The sequence below is a fragment of the Triticum urartu genome, chromosome 7 (genome assembly GCF_003073215.2).
Source record: "Triticum urartu cultivar G1812 chromosome 7, Tu2.1, whole genome shotgun sequence".
Classification (NCBI taxonomy): Eukaryota; Viridiplantae; Streptophyta; class Magnoliopsida; order Poales; family Poaceae; genus Triticum; species Triticum urartu.
This window is the reverse complement of record NC_053028.1, coordinates 673049794-673060945: the sequence shown is the minus strand read 5'-3', so window position 1 is coordinate 673060945 and position 11152 is coordinate 673049794. Positions and strand designations below refer to the sequence as shown.

At 43.7% G+C, this 11152-nt stretch overlaps 1 protein-coding gene across 1 annotated transcript; it reads left to right on the top strand.

Annotated features, from left to right (window-relative positions):
- Positions 1–518: 518 nt before the first annotated feature.
- LOC125521276 (probable histidine kinase 1) lies at positions 519–10594 on the top strand. The gene is given in 20 exon segments (XM_048686340.1): positions 519–1019; positions 1957–2839; positions 2983–3039; positions 3161–3388; positions 4183–4276; positions 4373–4579; positions 4872–5002; positions 5294–5343; positions 5480–5790; positions 5908–6011; positions 6236–6958; positions 7599–7775; positions 8567–8664; positions 8720–8723; positions 9769–9802; positions 9805–9854; positions 9911–10067; positions 10070–10189; positions 10348–10497; positions 10500–10594. Coding segments are annotated over 19 exon segments (3474 nt in total). The 5' UTR covers positions 519–1019; positions 1957–2140; the 3' UTR covers positions 10580–10594.
- The last annotated feature ends 558 nt before the right edge of the window (positions 10595–11152 follow it).

Sequence of the window (11152 nt, the reverse complement as noted above, 5' to 3'; positions counted from 1 at the left end):
ATGCTGGGAGCAAAACTCATCGAACATGTGGCAAGTGAGGTATACAGGCCTTCGCGGGGTGGCGTTTTGGCGTGCTAAGGCTACAGATGTGATGATGCATGCTTATCAGGAATTAGAAGTAAAAAGCTGTTCCAGCTCTTGTTGTCTGCTCTCTAAGAGCTTGGTTTCTCTAATGAAAATCGGAGGAGAAACCCTCTTTTGCTCAAAAAAAAAAACTTGAGCAAGTCCAAATGAACACCCCAAGTTCACAAAACCATGTAGTGTGGCACCAAGTCAGCAACTGCCAGGGGTACAACCGTACAAGAGATAAAAAGTCAGCATCTGCCAAGCTGGTCCCACACGAACTACTGTTGAGTTCGTTTCTAGGAACCGGAGCGGAGAATGCCCGCGGCTGACAGGTGGGCCCCATCCCACAGTCGCACACGTCCTCCCCGGTTTAAAAAACTCCGCTCCTCCCTCCGCCCCCACCCCCACCCCCGCCGCCATTTTTTAACCCCCCCCCCCCCCCCCCCCAACCTCGTCGTCGTCGCTTCCGCCACCGCCGGGGCGGGACGGGCGGCGACCGGATCGGCCGGGGAGGGGGGGAAAAAGAAACCCATCCGCCCCCGCGGAGGCCGTCGCCAGTTGCGCGACCCTCCCTTTCTTTTCTCCCTCCCCCCCCCCCACATGGCCCGTGGCCGCGATTCCTCCCCCGCACCCGCCCTCCCGCGGACGCCTCCGCCCCATTTTTATACTATTTCCCGGCACATGGCCGCGCCCCCCCTCCCCCTCCCCGTCCTCGCCTCGCTCGCTGCCATTAGATCCTCCGCGAACTCCACCGCCCACACCTCCCCACCCCCCTCTGCTCCGCGTCGCCTTCCTGCATTGACCCCCCACTGCCAAGTTCCAACTCAATCTCGCGCGTCCTCTCTGCTCCTGTCCCTGTCCCTGTCCCGGCGGCCGTGCGCGTTCGGGAAGGAGGAGGAGGAGGAGGAGGGAGCCCAAGGCGTCGTCTTCGGAGCTCGCGCCCGTTGTCTCAGGTGAGTCGGGAGGCCTCCCGATCGCTGGTGCCGGTCAGGCATTCCGTCGAACGCCTAGCGGGCGTGTTGCGATTTCGTAGAGCTGCTGGGCTTCTGGTGGTGCTTGCCCACTTGGCATGTTTTTCCGTTTGATCGGGTGGTTATCTATGCTGGGGATTTGATCTAGAGTGCTGCGGCGCTGTGAGCTTTCCTTGGCATTCTGCCGAGCGGTTTGTGGGCATGGGCCGGCGGAGCAGAGCAAGGTCGGATCCTACTGGGATCAGGTTTCTGACGCACGCTGTTGGTTTGGTGATTGTTTTCAGCTGTGCCTCTCTCTAGTGCTGAGCTGTTTGACTTTATGAGGCATATGCTTCATTCGATTTGTAGTGACTTGGCCTATGATCCTTTGGAGAGGTCAGTTCAATTGGACGCTGTAGTTCAGATTTGCATCTGTCATATTTTCATCAGCATTGTGTTTGGTCCTGTGGTTTCTGGAGTCTTGTAGAATCTTAGATTCAGTTATGTGCCTTTTTCACTGCCATCCCATGATCCGAAAATGCTCCCCTGCTGCCTCGAAGAAAGGGGAGGTGACATCTTTACGGAATGTATGTATGGAGCTTCGTGAAAAGGAGAGCTGCATGTCTGCTTTTGTTGCCACAGCCATGAGCGTTTACTTGGTTGCCCTGAAAGCGGAATCCCTTTAGGCATTTTCTCTACCGAATTTGACTTGGATATGCGTTACCTGTTGATCATATTTTGCTCTCACTTCAAACTTGTTTCTCCAGCACATTCATAGTACTGTGCAATTCAATTTGTCAACTATTGCCATTATAGAAACTATCTAAATTTGGGCAGCTGTTGTGATGAGATTATCTTTTTTCATTTGGCACCAGGTTGCAAACTGGATGTTTTATGCAGAAAAAAGAAGTAGCTGCTGATCCTCTCTCTCTGTCTGCAGGTTGGTGGACACAAGAGTTAGTTACGCTACGACTTGCTGTTCTCAGAGCACTGGGAACGTTGAAATTTGAAGTAGAAATTAGTGTGTGTAAGCAACAGCCGGCAACAGCACATGATGGGTGCACAATGACTAAAGTTTGAGTGAGATTTCACCAGATAGCAGAAGTGCTTGATATAAAAGAAAGATGGGCGACGAGTACCAGTGCGAGTCTGATGATGAGGTAGCACCACCAATGTGGCCTAATGTAGGGGATGTAGACCAGAAGCTGTTCAAAATGGAGAAACTTGGAAAGGACCACGATGCACTCAATGATGTTGAGTTTCATGAGCAGCCTGCTCGTGCGGATCTCCACCGGCTAAAGGAAATTGCAAGCTCTGAGAAAGGCGCTTCTCAAATGCAATACTTTGTAAAGCATTGGGAATATAAGCGGGCTAGTAATGCTCTGCTTTTGAGCGAAGAGCTTGGCCGTCTCTCCCAACAGAGAAAAGAGATTGAAGAAAAGAAGCAACAAATCTTGGAGGAGCAGCGATTTCAGGATGAAAATTATTATGCTGCGAAGAGGCAAGTACCAATACTGGATGAAGTTTACAAGAATGAATGGAAGCGTCCGAGCAAAAAGACTGATGACCATTCTCGTAATCAAGAGCTTAAAATAGATGCAGAATACAACACTATTTCCTATTGGAAAGAGCGAGCGATGCGGTTAGAAGAAGCGCTTGAGGCAAGCCTGGAAAGGGAGCGTGCATTGGAGGAAAAGTTGGAGGAAGATATAAAGAATCTTCAGTCACATACACCGGTGGAGGAATTCTCTGGAATGTTAAAACGGGCTGATTACTTCTTGCATTTGGTTCTCCAAAGTGCTCCTATTGTAATTGCTCACCAGGTATGCTTTATCTAAGTTTACACCAGTTACAACTTGCTATGTACACAAGATGCTGTTCAAAGAAGGAACATGATGGAGCACTGAACATGAACTTCGATGATAGGGTATTGGTAAATGATATGTATTCTCTTTCTTGTTTACAGGATGCTGACTTGCGGTACCGTTTCATATTTAATCACTTCCCAACACTTGCTGATGAGGTAATTTAATTTTTGCTGATACCTTCACCATGCCTTCGTCGCCGACTTTTCTGCTTCATATACTGTTCACTGCTCTCACTCTATAAATTTTGACTTTGGTTAATTACAATTTATTTTTCAGGATGTTATTGGTAAAACCGACCATGAGATATTGTCAGGTGAGGGTATAGATGAGATGAATAACGTCAAGAGGGAGGTTATGGCCAAGGGTATACCAACTAAGAGAGAGTTTGTATTTAACACTCCATTGTTTGGAGCAAAGACTTTTGTGACATACATTGAACCAGTATTCAGCAAATCTGGGGAAACAATTGGTGTGAATTATGTTGCAATGGACATAACAGACCAGGTGATTTGTTGAATTTACTTCTCTCATATAGGCCTCTTCAATTCCATTTCATTCTGAATCTTGAGAATAAAAAATATTATCCGTTTCCCTTGGCTCTGGTGTGCACAGTAAAAGTCACCCTTCTTCTTGGTCTGTGAAGGATGCATACAATTGTAGCTAGAAGCCTAGAACTGCATACTAAAATTTATCTTTCATCCAGTGGCACTGCGCCTATTTCTAACTCTGTAGGAACCAGTCGCTTCTTGTAGCATTGTAGATACTCCCTCCATTTTTATATACAAGGCCACTATGGAATATACATTTTGCATCTATACAAGGCCACCAACAGTAATCGAGGCAAAATCAATGATATTTTCTCGTACTAAGAACTTGTTTAATACTTGCATGCATGCAGTCATAATGAAAGTTAGCTACTTCTCCACTCAGTTTCTTTGCATGCATGCGGAGTATTAATGATCCCAGTAAACAAGAAGAAAATCTGACTTGTAAAATATGCATTAAATTTTACATTGGTACCTGTAATCCGTGTTTGTGGCCTTTTATATAAAAATGGAGGGAGTAATTGGCATTTCTTACCAGTGGTTGGCATGTTATATTTCATGGCTAGGCTCATGATTTCAGTTTTGAAATTGCATGCGAAAACGATATTGTGCATTGGTACCTTCTTGTGAGGATTGCATAAACTATTCTTTGAGAGTAGTTTTCACATTAAATGCGTCCTTAATTAAATTGCATTTAGTACACCACATGCTGTTCTATATTTTGTTCCGCCCTTCTGATTATTTGCACTTTAGGTCAAAACAAGGGAGAAAATGGCGGATATAAGGGTGAGAGAAGCTATCCAAAAAGCCAAGGAAACAGAACTTAGCAGATCTCTGCACATTACTGGTTTGCATCTTGTAGCAGTCTAATTTACTCTAATATAATTATTGAGCTGTAAGTCAGAATTGTACACTGAATGCTTCCACTTGCATAACGTTGCAGAGGAAACTATGAGAGCAAAACAAATGCTAGCCACCATGTCCCATGAGATCAGATCTCCCCTTTCAGGGGTTCTTAGCATGGCTGAAATTCTTGCAGCTACTAAACTGGATAAAGAGCAATATCAGTTGCTAGAAGTTATGTTATCTTCTGGAGATCTTGTATTGCAATTGATCAATGACATCCTCGATCTTTCCAAAGTGGAGTCAGGTATTTAAAATGAATGTTATTTAAGGAAGATGAACCATTTATCTTCTTCTTTTCAAGTGGTTTCTAGGAGTTGCTGGATGCATTAAGTGCATTTCAATTCCCACTGTATTACTTGTAGTAAATAAGTTCAGAATGACATCTCCTGAGTGAAGATAGTTTTTGAGATTTGCTCCAAACAATTATCCAAAACCGTTGGTGCATTTCATTTCGTGTTATAGTTGTTAACATATTTCTCTTTGTGCCTAAGACACTCGAAATCTGAAGTAGGTTGTTTCTGCCTTCATTACTTCAGGAGCTATGAAACTAGAGGCTACGACATTTAGACCAAGGGAAGTAGTTAAACACGTACTCCAAACTGCCGCTGCATCTCTGAAGAAGGAATTGACCCTTGAAGGGTTTATAGGAGATGATGTTCCATTGGAGGTATTGAGTAATAACTACCTTTTCTCCCATGTTTTCTTGTCTAAAGCGTTAACGCGTCAACCTGTGCCGGACCCAGAGTCAAACTCTGATTTGTTAAGGGTGAAGACTGAATTTGGCTTTACACATTCATGTATCTGCAAATTGACTTCAGTCACCTTATGGAAGAAAATGAAGTACCTATTTATAAGTTTAAGTAGTTGCAGAGCAGTAGAGATCTTTGTCAATTTTGGGATTTCGCTTACTTAAAATGATTTCATTCGTCTCAGTTATATTTTTTCAATGTTGTTATAGGTCATTGGTGATGTGCTAAGGATTAGGCAAATTCTGACCAATTTAATCAGGTGAGCTTCCATTTCCTATATTCCTAAAGCATACCAGCCTTTAAAGAGATTGGATAAAAGTTAAATAAAACAAACATGCGCTTGGATGTAATGCAAAATATATGTCTGATATATATCTTATTTGGAACCATGACAGCAATGCAGTGAAGTTTACACATGATGGGACGGTTGGGATAAAACTTCGTCTTGTAGATAAGCAGCAAGCAGTATGTGAAATAGAAAATGGGCAACTTCATGTGAGAGCCCATCCTGCAAGCTCAGTTACTACTGCAGCAGAAAATTCTGCTGCCTCTCCAAGAAACTGTGATAAAGATGCTTCGCGTTGCTCCAGTCGTGAAGATGTTTGTCAGAATGGTGTTGTATCAAATGAAAATTTTAGGGAGTACCATGAGGGAGAAGTTGTTTGGCTTCAGTGCGATGTACATGATACTGGGATCGGAATACCAGGTTTTTCCCCATATATCTCCTTTTCCCCCATATCCCATTTCAAGGGGAAACATATAATCTCTGGGGTTTGTTTTGTCTCCTTTTCTCATGATTCTTTCAATCTATGATCACCTGCAGAGAAGGCACTGCCGTGTTTGTTCAAGAGGTATATGCAAGCCAGTACGGACCATGCAAGAAAATATGGTGGAACAGGGTTGGGCCTTGCGATCTGCAAGCAGTTGGTACGCTCTTTTTTCAGTTCCGGTTATTGATTCATCTATAAGACAAAATTAATATACCAGTAGTTATGCATGAACTAACCACTAATACCTGGAATCACAAGAAGAAATACTTTAATGTTAGTTTTAACTAAAGCAGGTTCACAGTAACTTAATAAGTTGTGTAACTTTTCTTAGATAAGGAATAAATCATGTAACTATTCTATTGATTTTTCACAATGATTTAGGTGGAGTTGATGGGTGGTACTCTAACTGTGGTTAGCTATGAGGATGAAGGATCAACATTCACATTCATGATACCTTGCAAAATTCCTGCAAAAGAGGAGAACAGTGATGATCCTGATGATGAGGCCAGTACTCGTAATAATCTCACTATCAATGATATAGAAGGATCTTTCGTTTTCAAGCCGAAAGTGCGCCCTTCTCTCCTGTCTTCTGGAGTTCCAATAATGAACAACACCAAGTTCTTTGGCAGCAATCTTATGGGCTATGATTCTACTAATGTAATAGAGGATCATAAACCATTCTCCAATGGTTTCATATCGACGAAAGATAATTCTGGAAAGTGTGCCCCTGCTGCTAGTCAATCAAATGGTCCAAATGTTAGCAGCATAGATGAAGAAAAAAATGATTGTTCAATGGTCTTTGAACTGAATAGTCAAGCTGAACGGGTTTCCAGTTCCCGAGCCGAGACAACATCAGTTTCAGGGGCTGGCATTCAGGAGGGAAGGAAAGCATGCAAAGCTCTTGAAGAAAAATCACTTAACAAGAAATCCAAGTGTTCTCCAAGTAGCAGCAAGGCAAAGATCCTCCTCGTCGAAGATAACAAAGTCAATATAATGGTGGCAAAATCAATGCTGGTGCCGCTGGGTCATGGAATAGACATAGTAAATAACGGACTGGAAGCAATCCGTGCAGTACAGCGCCACCAATATGATATTATCCTGATGGTATGACAAACAAAATTCTCAATTGTCTATGCTACGTGCTAGCATTAGTTTGGTTTCTCATGTTTACCTCATCCATTCATCCATATGTAGCCATCACTTCATTCTCGATTGCCTCACCTGAAAATATTTAAGTTACAAAAGTGACACTTAAAGGATGCCAAGTTTACAAAAAAAATTCAAAAAATTCAAGCCAATAGGCGCATCCTTTTCATGAACACACCACTTCAAGCACAAAAAAATGGAGCAAAAAGCTTAATCTGTTAGGTGATGGATATATATTATTCTGAACTTAAAAATAGGCAAGGGCTACTCCAATAATTGATTGAGTTGGCTCATTGCTTGGCTTGTTCTAGTGTGTTCCAAGCTTCATGGATTATCTCTTGTTGTCTACAATGATTAGTTGACCTCCTTGCTTCCTATATCATTAGTCACCATGGTCCGGTATTGATATTGTTTGATAGCGTAGCAAATTACCTTTATACTATTTGATAAATATAATATAAGTTATAAAGATGGTGCCTCATCTTGTGATATCATTACTGGTGTCAGGGCAGCCTTATGAAACCAAGTGAAATTTATATCATACAGTAGCGTTTCTTCTGCTCTTCTGTTGACAATGGTAATGACACTTTCTTGACAGGATGTTCACATGCCAGTAATGGATGGCCTACAAGCCACTAAATTGATCCGTCACTTTGAAAATACTGGCTGTTGGGACGCTTCTGTAAAGCCTGAAGACAATGAGATGATAGCCAACTCAGCTATTTCATCTGATTGTGTGCAAGACAAGAAAGGGAAGAGAGTACCTATAATTGCGGTAAGCTTACTTAAACAATTCCAAATTCATGTTTAATAGTATCTGTGTCTCACCTTTGTTCCCATGTTGCTTCATGATTGTCTGTTTTTGTGATCATACATTCATGTGCAAAATGACATGCAGTTGGGTGCGTAGTGGAGAAAAATATTCATATGCAAAATAGAAATTTCAATGCTTTGAGTGCTCATATTTAGAGTAAAAAGTAAAATATGCCCCTGCATCTAATATTTCAAATGTTCATGTTATCTCTGCCTTGCTTTGTAAGACAAGTGCCCAAACTACGCGCAATCACATTACCTGTATCTAATATTTAAGAATAAGTTGTATTTTCTGTACAACTACAGTGCTATAATTGGAAATGTGTTCCTTATGCAATAACAGCTCAAATGTATGGGTGATTAGTATATACCATTTTGGTCCTTTTCTTTTTCCTCTCCAATTAATGTGGGAAATACTAGCACCTCAGCGCTACCGAAGGAGCTCTTTTGAATCTTTTCATAGCAATATCATAGACTTGCCTAGACTTTGAAAGAACGCATCGACACATTGTGAGAACAACATTTCCACTTTACTGATTAACAGTGGATGTTTTTTTCGAGCCTTTTCAGTGTGTTTCTGGCCATGAGGCTTCACATACTCTTCCATTTGGCTTTAAATGTCAATGCATGGGATTTCTTTGTGGCTCGGTTAATCCCCATATAACAATAGATAGTAGGGATTATGGACCATTACATTAAGTCGATTATTTTTGGATACTGTATAATAACCCCGAATATCATGATGCATTGCAGATGACAGCAAATTCATTCGCGGAGAGTGCTGATGAGTGCCTTGCTGCAGGCATGGATTCCTACATATCTAAGCCAATGAACTTCCAAAAAACAAAAGAGTGCCTGCAGCGCTATTTGTTGTCTCAGTAACTAACCAATTGTTGTAAAGTGTAGGAAGGTAATTTTTAGCTTAGGAAAGTTTTGTGAAGTCATATCAGTGTTTTCCTGTAAATGTTATTCCCTCGACGGATCAGAAATGCAATAGATATAGTGTTAGTGTGTCTTCCTTACTGTTGGGAGACAGACAGAGAGCTCTTTTTTAGGGAGCGGGGCCAACCTAGCCCGATTAGTAAGATCACATAGCTTACTCAAACTTTAGTTCCTCATTGATTGTATGAGACATGAACTGATATTGTGTCACCCCTGTATATATCTTATCCTTTAGCAACTAACTGTCTATTACTGCCAGTAGCTTCAGTTTTGTGATGATGTGTGGCACCAATGTATGTATTGCCGAGATATTTGTGGATTAAAGCTGTCGTCCTTTAGACGTGGAACTTATTCTGATAATATCTTGGTGAAAATAGTCACAAAGTACTTGCACAAACCGTTGTATGTCTGTAATGCTCTGTTTCGTATCTTAGTGAATGCTGTGGATAACATGGCCATGACCTTTTATGCAGTGACTTTGATTTGGTTGATATCATTATAAGTTTGGTAAGTTCTTATTCTAGAGATCGTGTCACCACATTCTTCGGATCATGCTATATATGTGCGAAAGTTTCGTACCGGTTGACATCTAGTCATGGGCCTGACTGCAAAAGTAAGGATTTAGTAATAATAACTGCAGTATCTTTAGAGATTTGTCACTAAGAAAGAACATCCAGAGATTCCTGTATCTCGGAAGCCGGCAGTAAATTCTGAGTTGGAGCACTACATAAAGCAATTTAGAAGTAGTATTAGGCAAAGATCATCATCCCCCACAAGGATAAGAAACGCGGCATGATCTTTCCCCAGATCATTGTGCTGGATCAAAGCAGCAATCACCTAATAAAACACTTTGCTTTCCTGATGCTGACCTGCACTAAGTCCAGTGTTACTTATTCCCCTTCCTGTTGGTGACAGCCGATTTGCATCAAATCTTGCTTTACTTCTCCTCTTACATGAAGCATCCTCTGTTAACTTAGTCTAATTACAGAATCAATTTTTTTCTCTTCTGGCAGGTGATCCTGGAGCTGCTGCATAAAGATTTGGCCCTGCTTATTCCTGCTCCCCGCGAGTGCTGGTGTCACTAGCAGCAGTTAAAGGCGCTCGCTGAAGGGGACCTGACAAATGCCATGGATAATGCTCCTCCCCTTTCTTCAGGTTTTGAGAAAGGGGTTTTTCCTGGGAAGTGCTGGTGCAGACTGCAGAGCAGTTGAGCACAAGGGCTGCCGTGAGTTGGAGGGGCCGATGCACCGTACTACCACCGAACAGGCCTGTGGGCGACGGCGCGGTCGCTGTCACGCGTTGTGCTTGATGCCCGGTTCGTCATCTCGATGGTGACCGGTCGTGGGAAAGAGCTGGTACAGATGAGCACAGCCATTCCTACCGGCCGGCGACGGGCGAGGTTCAGTTGCATTATGGCGCCACCATCTTCTTCAGGTACCAAAAGGGGGGCACAAGTTGATGATGATGGCATATTAATGCGCCAGTGGATGGATCGTGGTGCCCTCTGCCTGATGAGCAAAGTAGCCTATTCTGGATAATGTTTTGTTTTACCCCAAATCAAGAAGCTGAAACCTGAATGGATATTTCTTCAGGCTGCTGGCTGGCTGGGTGGTATCCTCCGAGGCATCGGATGCTCGGTCACTCATTCATCATGATCAGGGAGAACTCGCCGGGAAGTCACCGGAACCAGGTCCCCACCCCCTTTCACTTTGCATCTGCTACAGTCTGGGAACACCTGAGCACTGTTACTGCGGGGAGGTTCTCATTCCTGCATCCCGGCAAACCCAGCGGCACAGAATCTGTTGGCCCCTAGTAGAGCGATAAAGTTCAGCCGCCGGGACATGCACAATTGGCATCGCGCCAGTCGACCGTCGACGCCGACACACGTCATCCTCACGGCGGATGCGTGGCCGTGCTCTTAGAACAAGTAGGATGACACGGTCGTCGTCGAGACGGATTGGTGGCCGTGTGTGTGTGCTTGAGATCGATGTTGTCATCCTCATCCAGGATGACTGTGGAGCAACCGAAGACAGTGCGGCGAGATGCACTCGCTGGGTATTGTTCCGGAGACACGCTGGGACGGCGACGGGACGCGGATTCAGAACATACACCGATGGAGAATGGTGTTCGATGGGGGTCTCTCTCGGTCATGTTGTAGGATTCTTGGCCACAGCACAACTGGGGCAGACATGTTGGGTTTACTGCTGCAGCACTACCTGGAGCTCTCTATGCGTGCTCGAGTCGGCACGCTCTCTCTCTCTCGACAGTGATATGCTCTCTCCTGGCTCTCCACCACTCCATGGAATCTCACTCTTTGAACTTTCTCTCCTCGCAGAGTGGATTTTGTGGGCCTGGTGACCACAGTCCATAGTGTATTGCCTACGGTCCGGTAATAGT